A 20,968-nucleotide genomic window follows, 5' to 3' on the forward strand; every position below is an offset into this window, starting at 1 on the left:
ACGATGATAAATATTAAATCAAAAAATTGTGCAGAATGGAAAATAATTTCTCTTGACTAACATATTACATTTTTGCATATTAAATGTTACCTAATGCTGAACATTAAATGATTTCTCATATTGAAAAATAATAATAGGTTTCTTGTCAAATAGTTAAAACATTAATCATTACTTCATCATGTTGTAGTAAATATTTTTATCAGATTTGACAACACAGTTGATGCTATATCAGCATGCAGGATTTTAAATTGACTAATATAATGGTATAAATTTCATCTTTATTACTGTTATTTTATTATAAATAAATTTTGTAATTGCTGACACTGTATGTAAATATGTAGAATTATACAGAAAAATTATGTTAAATTTGTTTTATAAATTTAATAAAAATATATTAATTATATACAGATTTTAGAAGCAATTGATGAACCAAACTTTCAAAGATTGGAACAACCAGATTGTTGTCCTAAGGAATATTATTCACTAATGAGAAAATGCTGGCAACATGATCCAAGCAAAAGACCAAAGTTTTCCGAAATTGCACCAATTCTACCAGAGGTAAGAAACTGTTTTATTTTATAACACAATGCATTTTATTAATTTTAGTTACTGCCTTAAAAATATAAAGTCATTAGTATCAATAGAACTGCAAAAAGCACATTTGTTATTAAATTGTTATTCTTGATCATTCTAATATTTGATTAAATATTGTATCTCAAATTACTTGGTTGGAAAGTGATAAAAATATATGTAGTGGATCCTTGAATCACAACTCTCCCAGCATACAAACAAATCACTTTATTTTATTTTAGATAGTAAATTGTAAAGTTTACAGAATGCTCTGTTCACTCTATGATGAGCTTATAATTGCTGTTATCCAGATCAAGAAGAGATGACCAAGATGAGTGGTAGATATGCCTTCATTAATAGGAATATAAATATATTGGATAATGCATATTTAGGATTTTCAATAACATTTTTATAAAAAAAAATTTCATTGGAATTTTTTAAAATTATGATTAAATATTTTTTTAATTTAATGTTCTGTATTAAATTAATCACAATCAATCTGCCAAATTATTGGACTAATTTGACAGATTATCTGGTTGCAATTAATTAAGAAATTGGGTTATAGAGTTGTTCTTCCATATTAAATTAATATTTATAATGTGAAAATTATATATATAAAGAGAGTTAATTTATTTCTGTGAACATATCAATTTCCATGGTCTGAAAACAAATTGCCAAGACTTTATATTATTGGATTTCCATTGTTTTTTTTTTATATGATATAGGATGATCTCTATAATAGATTAATATTTATTATGGAGATTCTACATAGTTTTTATTAATGATTTATGATGTACTTGTTCAACTTTCAACTGTAAATGTTTACTATTGTAAATTTTGTACTGAACTTTTATTTCTATTTGCTAAATTAGTATAATTTGGCAATGTTTAAATTCAATATTAATTATATACTTGTGACAATAAATGTTATCAACAATTAGTCTATTACTCTTAAATAAGTAAAGCAAAGAACACTAAAATGAAAATATGAAATGGAAAGAGAAAATGATAAATTTATAGAGGTAAAAGTTAATGCATGTTAACATTTATAAAGACATTTATTTTTAAATGTTCATATACACCTATCCCTCTTTTTGTGCAGTGGATACATTTCAAAGAACACCGCATAGAAAAAATTGTGTAAAAAAGTACAGTAGATAGCATTTTCTACAGGATGCATGCATCCTATAGAAAATGCTTGATAGGATCCACAACTTTAAAGGCTGCCACATACTAGGCAATGTTGTTGCTTTTGATGTGATGGCAGAGGCAATTTTTATGATTACATGATGGTTTTGCTTTGACAATCAGGCAAATTCTCTGCTTGTGATATCACTTGTGACATAGTTCTGCAGAACCAATAAGCAGTTTGTCTACCCCTCTATGAACTATTCGGTAATTTGTTTTCTAAAATGGCAACAACTTGCATCAGCAAATGGAAGCAGCTGAAGCTAACTAATGTTGTTAGCTTTGGCTGCTTCCATTCATTGTCTGTTTGTCAGAAATGTAATAAATAAATGAAAAAGAAATTGGGGACCTGATATATTTATAAATTACAATAAAATAAATGAAATAATTTATATTCTTACTTCTATGAAAAATGTATCAAACAGCTCTGTTTTGTAATCCCAGCATAATGAAGACATGGCAAAACATGAAGCATAAACATGCATCTTGTTTGTGGCCTACAGTGCATGCTCCTTTCTTGCAAAATTTGAAATGTGCATGAGTTGTCGATTACAACCCAAAAAATCAAGCTTCTAGGATCCAAGAGGCATGGAACGGACTGTCTACTTTCCATCAAAGGATATGATGTAAAGTGACATTGAGTCAATGACAGGCAATTGATATCCATCAAGCGGGTGATGATCAAATGAATTTGCTTACATCAGTTTACTTCAATGTTGCCTGGTTTGTGGAAGCCTTAATGGAATGAAAAAATAAGCAGATTACGAAAGAAATACAAGCATTTTTATTCTAACATCATTTATCATTAAGATTATTTGTACATAAATATAGTAAGCATAGTAAACAGAAGGTAGCATGGGAAACAGTACATATAGTACTAGACTATGCTTATAAAGAAGATAAATGAACTCTTGATTTTAACAAAAAGTTAAATTTAAATTTTCAAATAAACTGTTTTTTCCATGTATAAAAAATTGATTGTGTAAAAAGAGGATTGGTGTTCTTTTGTTAATTGTGTTATTTCTAAATCATGTAAAAGTAGCCCACATAAAAAGAGAATAGGTGTATTATGAAGTTAAAAGTAAAATTTTTAACACAAAATAATTTATTTATATATGCATTACTTTGTAATCTAGACTAATTAATCATAAACTCCTTACTGCAATAATTAATGTCATATTGAAAAATATCTTAAAAGGAATTTTGTATCTTCAGAGAGTAATTCAGTCATATTTATCACATGATTAATTTATTTCTCTGAAAATGGTAGATTAATTATTTAATTTTTAAAATAATAAACTAATTAGTAATTCACTTTTATTAAACATTAAACGTTTTCATAATAACAATTTACTATTACAGTAGAGCATCAATTATCCGACCCCCGATTAACCGACCGCGTTCTAGTCGGCAAATTCAAATGTCCGCTAGTGACGTGGCGCTACAATATTTGGTTATGTCTTGGCTACTCTAATATTATTTTTGTTAAATTTTTGCATGTTTTAGCTGGCAGCACTGGCTCGACCATGAAAGGGAGGCTAGTATTTAAACCAGGCCTAATACACTATACTAATAATGTATTTTTTCATACTTTTCGGTTATCCGACTTTTCAGTTATCCAACCAACCCCAGTCCCCAATTAAGTCGGATAATCGATGCTCTACTGTATTCATAATTCATAATTATAAGCAGTAAAATTAATAATATACTGGTTACAACTGTTAAGAGTTTGGAATTTTAGATTCAGTTTAGATTATATAATCTTTTTAATGAATTCTTTTTATTTTGGAAACTTTTTTTTTTCTGTATTTAGACTAATATAGAAAATAATTAATACAAATGGCAATGTTTCTTAATAATAATTTCACTTTAAGTAGAACAATGTTGTAGTAGGTTTGTTTATTTACAGTACAAACCAGAGCAAGTTCAAGCAATTAAAGATAGCAGTGATGTATTAAATGGTTCAAAAGCAAAGAAAGATTCTCTTCAATATAAAGTTGGAGAAATAATTACAGTATTAGATAAAAAGTAAGATATTTCTATTATTATTAAAGAAAAGTTATTGATAGAGATTTGGTATATTAGCATCTTATTTGTTATCAGTATATTATCTTCTTGAATAGAGCATTAGTATATTAACTTATAAAGATATGATACTTAAAATATGTGAGAAACTTATTTAGTATAGTTACATATATATAGTATTATTAATTTTGAATTGTTTATTATTATTATTTATTAAATATTAATATATTTATTTGATAAATTTATTTAATAAACACTCATTAGCTATAAGTAACTGTAGATTTTTATTTTTTGAATTATAGTAAAATCATTTTGGGATCTTCATGTATTGATAACATTAAATGGCATAATTAAATACAATTACAATTAATGGAAATACTTATTTTATTGACTCTAACATTAAAAGAACTGGTTAAAACAATTAAAAAATGTATAACTTGAAGATTTATTTATATTATTATTAACTTACATATTTTGGGTCATGTTACTTCTAATAACATCAAACAACAATACATATTTTAATTCTTCAATAAACACTAATCTTATTTTTTATTATTACAAGAAACATAAAACTAGAGCTTGTTAATAATGTAATATTGGATGTATAAAATTACTTTTCAAGAATGAGAACAATAAGATAAAATGATCAAGACAGCAAATTAGCATTTTTTGAATGTTTTCTTCAAACCATTACCAATATTTTCTAGCAGACTCCTTTACATTTATACATGCACCACCTTTCTGCACTTTCTGTTAATTCCAGAGTAGTACCACTCTTTAAAAATTAGTATCAGGATTACCAGTTTTTTTTTTCCTAAGTTAAATCTCTGTTATGCAGGATGTTTTATTTTGCCCTCTGCATGTCATAATTCTGTAATTTCACTACCTAAGCTTTCATCAGATTCTTTGTGTGTTGTCTCAAGTAACCCCTCAACTCTACAAAATTTACTTCTATGGCTTACATTAGATAAACCAATTAATTTTTATTAATTGCATTTGTAGATAATTATAAGGAAGAATAATTTAACTTTTAGCATACTTTTAGCACAACTGTTTTTGTTTTTTTACAAAAGAAAGTATCCCACACTTCATACACCACTTTTTCTTGATTAATGGAAGGAACCAATAGTGAAAAATATTGCATCCTATATTTTCCAGTTTTAGTGTCAGGTAATATCCCTTGTACAGATTATTGGTATCTTACTCACAAATAAATGTTGAACTGGATATAAACCCATCATAATCAAAATAAACTATTCTAGTGTAATATCATAAACTTTTCTCTGCAGTTACAAAGTAACCCCAATTTAAGTATTAAAAATAACTATAGATAATAAATTTACTTAAAATTGGCATGTAGAATAAACAAAGGGCTTCACAATTGAGGCAGAGAAGAGCCTCAAAATAAAGGTTGACTCCACCACATGATGTTGTTCCTGTGGTATGAGAAGGAAGATTGTAAAAACCTTTGTATTTCTTTATATGTAAATTTTAAATGAATTTACAGTATCATCCAGGTTTATTTTTAATAGTTTAAAACATTTAGTTTTGTACATAGAATTTGTTTTTTACTAAATAAGAAATATTCTTTTTTGGACAATAAAGGCTTGTCTTTACTTATAATAAGAAATTTAAATCTTGAGTTTGAAAAAAATATTTATTTTTCTTATATTTTTAATAATGTCTTTTGATCAAAATAGTAATATATATTATTATTTTAAGTTTTCTTAAAAAGAAAAATTATTTCTCATATAAAGGTTAAAAGTTATTTTGAATGGTTTATTTATAACATAAACAACATCAAAACAAATGTTATAAAAATTTTCTTATCTCATAAAAATAATAATAATAATGAACAAAATTATAAATATAAAGCAAAACTTTAAATTGATGATTATTGATATAAAATGTTTTAATTATAATTTTTTTTTTTATTCATTTAGACCAATTTCAGAAAATTCCAGTTCTAATTTCTGGAAAGGAGTGACCAACAATGGTAAAACAGGTCTCTTTAATCCTGCTAATACAGTAACGTATCTTGGACGGAATTTACCAACAAATCATGCCACATTTTCAAGAGCAGAAAGCAAATCTGGATTATATTCAAGTCGAAGGAGGTAAATAAGTATAAAATTATGTAGAAATAAATTTGGATATTGTCTGAAAGAAGAGATCACAATTCTATCATATCATATATTCTTTTTTGTATATTTAGTTGCTTACAAATTTGATTTGTAGGTAATCTATACATTAACTTAATATATTATTATAATATTTATAACATTTATCTAAAAAGATGTGTTATAATACTTAATAATTTAGCTAAACATTATTTAAGTACAAAATGGATGTGGAGTCTTTCTTTAAATAATGCATCATAAATATTTTTTCATCAAGTACCTTTAAATTATTTTAAGTGTACTTTTTCACCAAATGGTATAAATTTATTTATAAAATAGTTAGTTATATTGCAATTTAATATTTTTTTTATTGCAGTAAACCCTTGCTAAGTTGGACTGTGTTAATATAAAGCTATCTACAGATTCTTGCACAGTATACAGGGTTTTCCACATAATACATTCTCATTAAGTTTGTTAAGTTAATATGTTTCCATGTACCCTCTACCATTTGTTAGGTCCACAATCTTCATTTTTTCTTACATTTAGTGTGAATACAGATTAAGATAGACATTATGGTTCCATGACAAACACAACACTATGCCATTACATCTTGCATTGACATCCATTTACTGATATGGTATGTTACTGGCATTCTGACTGGGACAAAGGAGCATATGACAATGCACTTAAAAGTGCCATAAACTGTATTGTATACAATTTTGTAATAATCATTCTGTGAACAGATTTTTGAGAAATGGCTTGATAACAGGAATTTATGACCACAGAAAAATTTGAGAAAATTAAGTATTAAACTCTAACTTGAAGTTGGGATCTTTTACCCCTTAAACTTTGACTTAAAGAGGTTTTACTGTATATAATTTATTATTCCATTTTTCTGTAAAATAATAAAACATTATACAATAAAAGCCTTTTACCTTTCCTGAAGTGATACCTAATATTTCAGTTTTAAATTCTGAATATAAAAATAAATAAAACTATCACATTTTTTTGAATATAATATTTGAATAGTAAATTGCACTATATAAACCTATTGTTTGGTGTTGGTAATATGTACACTGCCCAAATATTTTCAGGCTCCTCCTGAGTCCTGCTTCAGGTGAATCATGTTTTTTTGATAGAACACAATCACAGAAAAATAAAAATTCAAATGTCTGTTTAATTAACAATAAAATATTAAATATTTACTATACCTTTTACATTGAGATAATTACATCCTGATACAAACACGTGACATCTGATGGCCAATTAGGCATTTGTTTTATATTTTAAATTATTATATTGCATCATATGTTCTATTCTGATATGTTTTTGAATAAGTTCTTTTACTTGATGATGATTGCTAAAAGCAACTAAAAATGTTCAGTTCTGTTTTATGAGCTGGATTTTTGATTGTGTGAGTGTTTTGAATATTATCCAGTATTTAGTGCATTTATTATTTAATCAGTTTTGCTTGCTGGAATGAATCTAGTTTATTTTATAGATTCATTTTTTCATTAATCAATTACATATCAGAATATAGTGTGACAGTTAAGAAAAAAAAAATATTTATGATATATTGTTTATAGAACTTTGGAATTTATAAAGAAAACATTGAAGCTAAAGAAATGAAAACAAAACTTTTGAACAAAAATAAAGTAGTATTCTTAAAAAGATATTTTTAAAATATTTTTTCTATTTGCAGTTTGGGTTTAAATAATGAAATCAATAACAGTAGTTTCCAAATGATCAGCTAAATTTTTATTGAGCTAAATTATGGTTACTTAATAATCAGAAACAGAGATAAGAGTTTAAGCTTCCTGCCTCTATACTATAATTCTATGATTACTCAATAATCAGAAACAAAGTAATTTGGCTAGAGGTAGGCAGCTTAACCATCTCCCTGTACTCAAATTGCTTTGTTTCTGATTATTGAGTAACTATAATTTCATCCAATAAAATTCAGCAGATTGTTTGGAAGTTCTAATAAAATTAATTTTTTTTTTTACATTTCTGAAACTATTTTGAAGTAAAAGGTACGAAATTGAGTTTATATTGAATAAAACTTTAAATAAATTAAATTAATTTGAATTACCATATTTACTTGAATATAAGACGATCTCGCATATAGAACGAGGCGTGACTTATAGATCAAAATAAAGAAAATTAGATTTGTTAAAAAACTTCTAATTTTATTTTGTTTAATTACAAATAAAATATCAAATGCACGTAAATGCACACATTGTCCTGCAAATATTACTAGCATTTTAAACATGTAAAATCTTGTAAAATCGATTACATAATTTGATCATGTAAAGCTGGACAATCAGGAACCTTTTTTTTTGCCAATACTTAACAGTTGAATTCACTCTTCGTCGATAACACTTATGAGTTTCTTCAAATTCTGATTTCCAAATAATCATCTGTTTTCACGTGGGAATGAATTTAAACTTATATCGGGCTCTCATGTAATTTTGGAATTCAATTCAAAAAAGCTTTGCTTTTTTTAATGCTATTCATCTCTTTACTCCTGACAATACACAAGAACGATTCAAATGACCCAGATAAAATACTTTTGTTTTTAAACACCAAAAGGTAAAAATCCGGAAAAAATGCAAATATGCAGTTTACAAAAATTATACAAAAGCAAAACGAATCTTTTGCTTGTGTGTATAGGATGACCTAGGTTTTTGAAGCAGTAAAAAATGGAAAAAAACTTCATCTTATATGCGAGTAAATACAGTATATGATTCATTATTTATAAATTTAAATTAATTTCTGTATGGCTTACACATATAATCTACATTAAATATTTTTTGTATTTGAAGATTATGTAGGGATATGATTTCAAGACCTCAAGGTGATTTCAAGCATACTGGCCATGTAGGTTTAGATGGAGCATTTTTTGGGGATATATCATTTTTGGGTGAAAAGTATCATCAACTCCCTAAACAAGTTGTTACACCATGTAAGATTTTTTTTATTTTTTAAATGAATTTAAAATTTGTAATGTATTGTATGAAAATATATGCAATTTTCTTAATACTTAGATATGATAAAGATATGTTTAACACTTTCACTGCAAGTATAAAAACCAATTTTCCTATTAATATGCTTAAAAATTTGCTTTTAATTATAATATGTCTGTTAAATAGTGTCAAAGGAATTTTTGCTATCACATTTTTCTCAAAAAAATAGTCTCTACTACTTGGACTTACCAATAAAAAATTAATATACAAAATACTAAAACAAAACTAATAAATGAAATATATTTTTTTAAGCGTACAATAAACAATTAAGGTAAACTTTCTTGATATTCTTGAGATGATATAAAATATTTGACTTTTTTGAGATTTCAAATTTTTATACCATATTTAGTAAGTAGCTGAGTATGGTTATATCTAAATTAATAAGTTCTGGAAGTGGGGATCAGATGAAGGTTTGGGTAGTGTAACTGGCAATGCGACTGCACAGTAAGTGGGGATTGCAGGTTTGAGTCCCACTTCAGACTGATTTTTTTTCTTCCAGAACTGTCTAAATTAATTATTAAAATGTTAGTTTAATTGTAATTATTAAATTTAACAAGAGATGGTGCCTAATGCCTATCACTAGTGCCAAGTTACCATTTAATTCATAATAGCAGTGGTTATATAGTCCAATATAATTTGGCAATCATTTGGCTTTAATATATAACTATCAGGTTTGGATGTTTATATTTATAATATTCATTTTTAATTAACTTCTATAGCTTAAAATAATTTAAAATATTGTTAGTTTAAATATTTGTTCTATTAAGAATATGCTTTTGAATGTAAATTTGTAGATAAACCCCAAGATGATAAAGAGAAAAGCAATCTCAGTCTAAATAAGATTCCATCAATAGAAAAATTTCCATTATTTAATAGATCTGCTTCAATGAAAATTGTCAGTTGTGAGTATAATAATAATTTTATGTTTGTAATTTTAATTTGATATACATTAAATACTTACCTATTAGAATTAATTAATTAATTTTTGTACTTTATGGCATATAACATGCAACTTTTGACCCAAAAAAATAGGCTCAAAAAATCAACTTGCATCTTAGATGAAGTTTCAATCCCCCCCATAGGCTAATAAATTTCCCAAATGGCCTTCAATAGGCTACAGGTTTTTTAAATATACAATAACCGATCCCATTGCTTGATATTTGTTTAAAAATGTTATTGTTTAATTAAATATGTTATTACTAATTTTAATTGTTTAAAAACAGCATTATTGTAAATATTAAAGTTAGATAATATGAAACAATTATTCATTGATTGACTGTCATATGTATCCAACATAAAGGGTGTATTCTAACTTTACTTTTTTAACTAGAATACAGTAAAAATTTTCGGGCTTAGTGCTAAAGGCACAAGATTAAATACACTAAATACATTTCCCCTCCAAATATTTATTCTCTGCTGAAATGGAGGTGTCTTATATGCTGTAAAATATGGTTAAAATATGGTATATAAATTTGATGAGGAAATTACTATTATTAAATGCCTATTCAAATGGAAATACGATATGAAAAATTCTTATTTTTCTACTTTCCAATTTTGTTATATATTAAAATTTGTTGGTGAAAATGTAGAACTGTTTACAGTGTGCATAGTAGAAAATGTATGAACCATTTCAAATGAAAGAAATGCTAAGCATTCTTGTATACTCTAACTATACATATATATATTATTTTTTAGCCATTAGCAGCAATTAGAATAATGTTATAAAATTTAAATTTTAGGAAAATTGTTGGTGTTTTATATTTCACTACTTTTTGATTTTATTTTTAAAATAATTTGATTATTTCTTTGCCAATTTTAGATAAATGCATATTTTTAATAAACATTTATTTCAAAATTAAGTACCATGTATCAGTTTTCCTTATAATTATCTTAAAAATTAATTGCAATTTATTTTTGTACTTCATGTAATTTGATTTATTTAGAAAATTTAAGCTGACATATTTAGTTTTTTCATGTAATTTTTTTAAAACATGTTATAGAAACATACAGCAATTTTATCAAAAATACTATTTTCTATTTATTTTATGAAAATATGTTAAGTTTTAAAAAATTAAATATGTATTATATACAAAGTTTGTAAAGAGTATTCATTTAAATATATAAAAATTAATGATATTTACATTTATAATTTTTTCTTAATATATACTTATAATAAGTTATTTAAATATATTAGTAGTTGATAGTACAAAATAATGTATTCAATAGATGAAAATATTAAGTTTGGAATAATTTTTGTACACGTATTCTCTGACCTTACAAACAACCCTCCATTAGATTCAATTTTCAAACTGATTGCATTATCAAAAAGTATTCTGAGGCTTCTTTTTCAATGATTTTTGAAAATGAGATTTCTTGGCAAAAGTTTCTTTTGTGTGTTTAACATGTTACCACCATCTGACGTGCCGGCAGTCATACTAATTATGGCTGTACAGAGCCATCTGACCGCCCAACATCGCTATAAACAGTGTAGTTTCACTCAAGTTTAAATTATCCTGGCTTCGTAAGATATTGTTTTACATCCTAGTGATGGCTTCTCACACACATCTATAAAGTTGGTTCCAATCGCCAGCTGTCGTATGGCCTCATGAAGTGATTTGATGGCTGGCGGTTGTAGTGCTTTTTAATAAAAAACTATTTTTTATCTGATAGTGGTTTTTTAATAGTGAATAGTTAAAAAGAGGAAAAAAATATTGAAAACTAGTTTAATTATTCTCTTTTAGTACATATAAAGTAAATAATAGTACAAAACAAAAATCAAAGTATATAAGTGCGAAATAATATATACGACCACCAAACGTCATTCATATATTTTTTTTATCTTAACTCTACTCACTGTTATATAATGACCTTTCTATTTACATTATAATAAAATATTAAATATCAAATTTTCTCATTGTGGCCGGTAAATACGCAAAATATCATATTACAGGCGACAGTTAACGTGTTAAAAGAAATCCAGAAATTTGGGTGTTTTTTAAAATCATTTTTACAGATTGTGATTAGAATTGTATTAATTATAATTATCTAATAGTTATTACATTCAAAATAATTTTTTTGAAGATAAAAGTTTGCATAAACAAATTAGTTAACAGATTTGTTAATGAAAAATTTCATTTTATGATAGATAAATTAGATAGATTTTTTAAATATGCTGTCTAACTTTTAAAATGTAGTATAATATAAAACTTTTTGAAATATTTAAGTATTTTTAATAAAAACTTATTTATTTGTTGTGAATTATTATTATGTAATTAAAATATTGTCAAAAACTTATCAAAATTGTAAAATACATTTTTAATTTAATTAAATTTACATAATTAAATAATGATTTTAAAATTTTAGCAAATACTTGGTCAGCTCCCAGCCACGATTCTGATATTTACAAAGATAAAACTGGAATGGAATTGAACTCTGAAGTTGATCAGAAAACTGAAAATGAAGATAACGAATTCAATTTGGAATTTACGGTAAATTATTTGGTATAGATTTTGACGTTTATTTGATCAGTTTAAAATTAATGATAATTTTTTTCCTCCTTCTTAGACCCTGTTAGTGCTCACAGAGCACTAAGTGGGCCTTTTTTAATTTCTCTCCACTTCTTAGGCTGTCTAAAACAAAGTGACATATTATACTAATATAATATTAATGTAAAACTATTATTGCTTATCATATTATATAAATATAATTGATAGAACTATAATTTTAAAGTTTGCCTCTAACACTCTAAAACAAGGTATGACAATTAAATTTCAGTATAATCATTATAAGCATATAAAAATACAGAAATAATATTGAAACAGCCAGATAGTTGATCAAATACTTATCTTTTCAAATAATTATTTATAATAATAAAGAAAAATTAATAAATAAATAAAATTTTTGTTGCAAGTTGGATAAAAGTAATAATGAATATACTAATTGATTAATCAAATATAAATGAATGTTTTGTAACTTGCATGTTTTTGGATGAGTTATAAAGTTTTGAAAGTTGGCTCTTCAAATGTGATAATTTATTTTATATTATCATTCTGAAATCTTATATTTTATTTTAAGTCAAGTTTCCTTCTTTCATTGATTTAGCTTTCATAGATTATTTTTTTGTCCCCTAAATCAGACTGATGATGATAAGTTGATTAGAAGACATGCCATTATTAAATGCCATATGACAGAGAAATCGATAACAGTGAATTTAAGTAATTTTTTAAAATGTTTACAACAGTTTTACAAGCAGGCATTGACTACCTTAAAAAAAATATTGAAAGTTTGTCATCATTCTGACATTTTCTTTAAATTCAGATTGTGCTGGAATTTAATTTGTCAAAACTTGTATAAAGAATAAAATATTTTAAAATTAAATATACAATGGAAAATAAAATAAAATAAATGTTTCTTTACAGTCTTTTGATCTCGGTCCATCTCTTATGGAAGAAGTTTTTAAGGCATTAGGAAAGTCTTCTGTTACTGAAAAAACCTTAGTCAAAGATGATGATGATGATGATTTAAATGTAACCGACAAATTGAATAAATTATTAGAAAATGATGTAATGAAAGAAATTCCAGATGAGCAAGAATTGGAAGAACCTAGTTTAATATTATCAAATGAAGAAATAACTCCAAAAGAGGAAATATCAGAAACTATTAATATAAATTCTGATGAAATTGAAAATGGCAAATCAACAAATTCTTTAGCAGAAGAATGTCAACAAATAGATCAACAATCATTTTGTGAAACAGAATCAGAAAATTTAGAAAACGGTGAAGATAAGAAAGAAAATTCATTTGAAGAAATTCAAGAAACATCTGTTCCTTTAGATCCACAAACTAATTTTAAAGTTGAAAGTAATAATAGTTCTGACTTACCGAGTGAGAGGACTAATGGTTCAGTTTCTATTTCATTACCTATTGCATCGTCATCTACTTATAATGAAGGAAAAATTTCAACAGACAGTCAAAAAGAGAAACCACCTGTTTTATCTGATTCAGTTGATGAAATAGAATCTAATGATACTAATCCGTTACGAATGCTCAGAAGTGGGATGCCAGTCAGACCAAAAGTTCGTGGAAATAAACATAGTCTACAAGGAAACAATCGAATCCCAAATCATCATAACAGTTGTACAAATTCTCATTCTGTACCTGTTTATCAGGTAGGTGGACGAACGACTTTAGGCGAACCACCACCACCACCACCACCATCACAATCTCAAGCAAAAGAAAAACATCCTATAGAGGATAAAGTGTTTTTTCATTCACAGGAATCTGTTCCCTCAGGTGAAATGTCTCCTGATAGTAATAAAACATCATTTCTCTCATTTAATCCTCTTCCTCTTCCTCCAAGGGATCGTTCAAAACCCTTTCCTCTACTAAAACACCACCAACGTAAACACCCCTTAATTTTACCAGGACAAACAAATCTTTCTATACCATCATCTCCTTTAGTGAAACAAACTTCTTGTCCAGATGTTATGTCATGTAGTGCTGGAGGTTATGGAGAAATACTTCAGAATCGTGCTGCTAGTGATGATGGCATGGCAATCAAATTATCTGATTTTAACACATCAAATTTGTCAAAATCAGATCAGTCTTGTCCCAGATTTACTACATTTGGCCATGGTACTAGTAATAAAAGCAGATTAAAAGTACCACCTCCAAAACCTTCCAGAGTGTATAAGTAAGTGTTTTACCTCCAATAATTTCACTTCATTCTTAATTTATTACTATTTTATTCTAGTAAAATTTTATATTAAAATTTTAACATAAAATGTGAATATCCTAATAAACTATATAAATCTTGTGCTTTTATATAAATTTTAAAAAAATAAGTTTTATTTCTTTGGGCAGTGATATGACGATAGTTTAGTAATTAAATTCAGTTATTTTTCATATGTTAATCCAAGGAAAAATAGATACCATGATGTAGAATTGAGAAATATACAGAAAATCGTATAGCATACAAAGGATAAATAGTTATTTTTACATTTTTCATACTGACATTTTAATCACTATTATAACATGTAATAATTATTAAAATTATAATAATCAACAATTTCACGTAACAAAAGATAAAATTTGATTTAAATTGTAAAAAATATTTAAATATTTTTTCTGTTTTATTGAGAAATTTTTATAAGGTAAGATATGACTTCAAATTTGCATCATTAGGTTTTAGCTAATCTGTTGTATATATTAAGATTCTTTTGAAGATTAAGAAAAAAATTAAAACGGGAAAGTATTTATAACTAGTAAAAATTTCATCATTCTCAATGATCAGACAACTCCAATATAGTGATTGCTTGTGTGTGTATTCTGTTTCTTCTTTATTTTTTTGAAAATTTAATGCTTACAGCAGATTTTGAGAATAATATCAAAATTTTGTAATAATCTCAATTGTGGGGAGAATTATTTAAAAATTTATCATTGGTTAGAGCTTTTTAACAACAAGCACTACAATATATTTTAATATTCAAATGCTATTCTTCCAGTTCCTCTATCTGGTTCACAGAATTTAATGGTATATTAATGTTGATTGACCATTTTTCATTCTTACTTGAACAGTTAATTATCGTCAATCTTTCTAATAGAAGCCGAGGTTATCGTTCAGTTTCTATTCTTTTGTTACGAATAACGTAATGCATCTTTCATAATGCTAAAATTTATTCACTTGTTGCTTTAAATTAATTCTTTGGTATTTTATAGCTCAGCTAGCAATTACAAGTAAGGAGTCTGACAAAAAAATTAAGTTAGAAAGCTACAGTATATTACAGCATTACAGCAATAAAATGTTATCAGAACAAGAAAGATTTTTGGAAGAATATTATAAATATATTTTTTTGGCTTTAATGGTTTCTATGAAATTTTATTATTTAAATTTCTGGAAAATTATTTTCTAGTAGATAGGAATATTTTGTTTGATGTTATATATTAAGTTGCATTTTCTGATTTGTTTTCTTTATTGAAGTCATAATTGACATTTATATATATATAAGTTCTGGTTATATAGAAAATACACACGACCTTAAGTTTCACTAATATACTGTAATTTAATTTTAAAATGTAAAAAACAAAAATTGTATTTTAAATTAAATTATATTGTGGAAACTTAAGATTTTGTGTATTTGTATATCGTATCCTAGTTTTTGTTTTGTCATATAGCTCTGGTTATTTTATATAAAATGAAACTTAAAAATTTCTTAATTATTATCTAAATTTTTATATGGATTAATAACACAGTGAAATTCATAAATATTTCTTCAAAACACAAATAGAAATTGTCAATCTATGTTAATTATGTTATATATGGCAAAAAATTACAGTAGAGAGTCATTTATCCGAACACTTTCCAGTTGGACTGTGTCGTGCTGAATTGAACTTTTTTGATACTAGATTTACTTCTAAAGTATAATTTTTTTGTTTTTATATTTTTCAATATATTTATTTTGTTTGTACAAAATAAAGAAATAATTTTTAATGATACAATAGCCTCTATTATTATTATAAAAATTTTCGTTGGGCTTAAAATCGACGAAAATTCAACACGAAGCGACAAGCAACGGAGAAAAATTCAACACAAAGCGACACACAACGGAGAAAAATTCAACACAAAGCGACACACAACGGAGAAAAATTTCAACATCAGACGGGTTAATATATTTTTTCGTACATAATCGGTTATCCGAAAAATCCGTTATTCGAACAACCCCACTCCCCAATTGATTCGGATAAACTACTCTCTACTGTAATTGAAACTTATAATTGTTTTTATTGGACCGAAATTTTCCCACTAGCATTCAGCTGTCTGTCCTTAATCTCAAGAATGGAGTTAGATATATGAAAGTCGAGACTAGATATGAAAAGCTTAGGTGCAGGAGGCCCTGATTAACTATATATAAACACCTGGTTTGCATTAGAAGTCATGTTATTTCAATTCAAAAACTTTTTCAAGAACAGTTAGATAAATGACCAGCATGACTTTTGTTAATGGGAAAAGTATGATATGCAGGGGGAAGACACTACTAAAATTGAGAACATTGTGACAAAATATTGCAGTGCAGCATTGTGACAATGTCACAATAAATAATTGCTCGTGTTAGATTTAAATATTCATTAGGTGGTGAATGTCTTGTAATATTATCCTATTAAAAGATTACTTCAGTCTATTCTGTAAACATTAGCTTAGAGATACAACAAAAATAATTTACAATGCATTTCTATTTTGTTTTTAGACAAATAGAAAACTCTCTAACTATATTTCTAGAAATAAGTGCAATATACATTTTATTTTTCTAAACATTTTTAGTATTCTTTGCCTTCAATAGAGATTTTAATTAAATTAATAAAATAGTTTTTACCAATAATTGTTTAAAGTAGAAAGATTACAAATTTATCTTTTTAATTACACAAAAAAGTTTTGCATTCTGTTGTTTGTGTGATTGTGTTATTATTATTTATAATAATAATATTTTAGATCTTTTAAATTAGTGATGAGCAACCTTTTCTGGGTGTGGGCCACAAGTGAACTTCTTAGGCTTCCAGTGGGTTGCATGCATTTTTTTCTAATGGAGTTGCAGGCTTTTAAGCTTGCTGGTACCAACATATTTGATAACATCCGGTACATCAGGTACTAAAATAACGTATGCTAATGATATGCAAATTAGTAATATATAGTCTAGTTTATTTTAATCTTTTCACTGGTCAAGTTTAGTTTGAATGTACTTTGTCACAAATATCAACTTTTAAAGTTGCATAAGGGCACGAGACAGAAAACAGGAAAATGAAATTACATTGACAAAACTCTGGGATGGTATATTAGGACTTTGAGAACCATATGCAGTTTGCAGATTGCTCATGACTGTTTTAAATGATTTGTTTTAAAAACTTTCAATAAATTTGACTTAACATTTTCTACGTTAGTGAATTTTGTTCTTTAAATTTATCAGTTTTTCATTACTTTTTATACAAAGTTATATGTTTAAATTTGATATTTCATTATTCTAATATTATTTATAAGTATTCATACAACTCAGTTAAAATTTTCTTCTCATTTGCATTTTTATCATTTTAAAATTTGATTAAATTGTACATGCAAAACAAAATTTAAAAACTATATATTACTGTTATTACAGCATTGCTATTGAATGTTTAAATATATTTAAGAAATAAATATAAGTGTTAAATATTAATACATTTTGAGAGCCAATAGAAAGCTCACATTGTCTTTATACAGTACAATTTTGCTTTCTTTTAATTCGAATGTCATTTCTGAGTTATGAATGAATAACAAATTTCATTGGTAACCAATAAAATTAGTAAGTTGCATGTTTGAGTCCCTCTCCGGGCTGTTTCTTTTCTTCCAGAAATAAAAAATGAATTTATTATAATAATTAAAATGAGATTGCAGCCTAACCACTATCTCTAGTCAAATTATTTTATATCTAATTATTGAATTAGCCTTATTATAGCCTGATAATATAGCAGATTGTTTGGCATTGATAACCAGCTTTTGGTAATGTCTTAATGAAAATTAAAGCCAAGAAAATTATTATTATTAAGAAAGAAAATTTTTATAGAGATCAAATATATTTAATAGCTAAATAAGAGCATTTTAGATAATATAAACCAGATTTATAAAACATAGTACTTAAATCATATATTAGGATGAGTTTATATATTAATTAAAATTGCTAAGTGGGTTATTAATTATTTATTGAAAATAATAGTTTTATAATAATTTTCTATTTATTTTTAATTAAAATGAGAGAGTGAACGTACCTTCTGTTCAGTAATTATTATTTGCTCTAAGTCATTTATAATATACAACATAAATCATTAATAGAACCAGTTAGTTCTACTAAGCAGGAATTATTAACCAAATGACTTACAGATAACCTCTTTGCACACTTTTCCAGCTGTATAACATTTTTTTATTGTTTACCAAATTATGCACTAAGCCCTAAGCAGGCCGTAAATGGGGCCGAAAACATTTGCCTAGTGTATAATTTGATATATGATAATAAGTGTTATACAGCTGGAAAAGTGCTCAAGATTGTAAGTCATCAATAGGACAATATATTTTGAAAAAAGAAAAATAAACAAACATATGAAAATAAATGATGATGATTATAAAAAAATTCTTTGCATTGATATAGAGTATTCACTTATACTATACATATTGATAACTTAAAATGTTTAAAAGTTACTGTAATAAGTGTTTTTCTTTGCAGTAAAGATGATTCACACGAAACTCAAATTGAATCAGAAATAGATAATTTGGATAATATACCAGAGGAAGAAAATTGTTCATCTTTATCAAAAAATAACTTTAATTCTCAGGATATTTTAACAAAACAGAAAAATATAAGTCAAAGGTAATGTTGTTGTTCTAATTTTATGGGCAACATATGCATGAAAATCTAGAAAATGTTTTGCTTCAGTATAAAAATTTTCAATAAGTACTAATAATATAATCATTTTTAATTACAAGTAAATTTTCTAATGGAAATAAATAGAAATTTTCTTAATTTTTATACTTCATGCCTTTTATATAGTGTTAAAATTTTTGATTTGCATGTTCATTTTAATCCTCTGGTATTGTATTGATAAATCAATAATTTCTAATGTTTGCTTTTTATTTACTTTGTTTCTTAGCATAATGTGTTGCATAATTATTTAAAATATTTTTGATTCCAAACTAAAAAGATTTAAGTTGTTTAAGTTACATTTAATATTTACATTAAATTGTATAGAAATATTTTTGAGTTGTTACAATATGTTTCCTTTAGTGGTGATAAATTTTGCTATTGGAAACACAAAATACGTACCTTTCGTGATGAAAGATTTTAACAGAAAACCCAGATTTTTTTCTGTTAAGATCTTTCATTAAGAAAGAAATAATTCCTGAATGATTATACTTTATATTCATCTTTATATAATTGTTAATATTACAGATCTAAAAATGTTTCTAAATTTTTTTTCTATAATTAGTATATTTTATTTATTGATTTTAATTTTCTGCAGTTTAGTAATTAAAATATTTTTTTCAAAATAAACAAATTATAGTCACACTTCAAAAAGCAGATAATGAAGTATGAATTAAAACAGAATGCTAGCTTTTCACATTAAACATATAACATGAAACTTGAGGGATAAAAATTTAAATTTACAGTGTCCAAAAGGTTACTGTGCAGTGAAAAATTTGTAATGACATTAGAGTTATACATTAAAGTTGTATGCAATACCTTATGGTCGACCGATACCAAATGGATAACTTGCAGGTCTTGTACGCAGTACTGTATGCACCGTATAACTTGAATGCCATTACAGATTTCTCACTGCACAGTAACTTATTGGACACTCTGAATTTCTGAATTAGTCATGTAATGTAGTTTTAGTATCCAGTAAACATTTGTTAAAATTAAAGATATGTTCAAATACCAAACCTGCCTCCTCTTCTTTTTTAAGTCTGAACAGCCCAAATCCCATGAAATTATTACACTATAAATTATCTGTCAGTGAATTTTATTTAGTTACATACCCTACAGCCATGTTTTACATTGCAGAATTATCTATGATGAGAAATATAGATCTAAATTGATATTACACAAAGATACTTCAAATTTAAGATAAATTTTTTCAATTGTGCTTAATATATTTGTTGTAGTTATTGCAAATTTTCCTGTCTTCGTACATAAACTGCTAAAAATTTTTTCATAGCTTCCTCTTGTCGTATAGGACCGGATTTACCATTGCCGACCGGGCTACGACATAATTCCTCGAGACTTCGGATGCCTCATAATTCTTAAATCTCATAACTTTCGAATTTCTATACTTTATTTGTTTATTTCATAATTTCTTGTTTTATATACATTGGACATCAGGTGAAATTTGAAAAGAATGTAGAAAACAGTTGTTTTTATATATAATTTTCATTATAATTTGTTCTAATTTAATAAATTATTTCTTTTGTTTCTTGAAAGTTTTAAAATGCCACTATAAATTGTTTCATTGCACATTGCTTTTAAT

At 25.9% G+C, this 20,968-nt stretch overlaps 1 protein-coding gene across 3 annotated transcripts in view; it reads left to right on the forward strand.

Moving 5' to 3' along the window:
• Positions 1–20,968, forward strand: part of LOC136989968 (activated Cdc42 kinase-like) — an 80,409-nt gene that overhangs the window by 46,749 nt on the left and 12,692 nt on the right. For all 3 annotated transcript variants that reach the window (XM_067288278.1, XM_067288276.1, XM_067288277.1), the window contains exons 8-15: positions 409–558; positions 3,668–3,786; positions 5,727–5,900; positions 8,729–8,868; positions 9,724–9,831; positions 12,293–12,417; positions 13,348–14,621; positions 19,171–19,314. In XM_067288278.1, coding sequence (XP_067144379.1) covers positions 409–558; positions 3,668–3,786; positions 5,727–5,900; positions 8,729–8,868; positions 9,724–9,831; positions 12,293–12,417; positions 13,348–14,621; positions 19,171–19,314 — 2,234 coding nt within the window. The remainder of the gene's footprint in view (positions 1–408; positions 559–3,667; positions 3,787–5,726; positions 5,901–8,728; positions 8,869–9,723; positions 9,832–12,292; positions 12,418–13,347; positions 14,622–19,170; positions 19,315–20,968) is intronic.

Source organism: Centruroides vittatus, unplaced genomic scaffold (assembly GCF_030686945.1).
Source record: "Centruroides vittatus isolate TY-2023 unplaced genomic scaffold, ASM3068694v2 scaffold_861, whole genome shotgun sequence".
NCBI lineage: Eukaryota > Metazoa > Arthropoda > Arachnida > Scorpiones > Buthidae > Centruroides > Centruroides vittatus.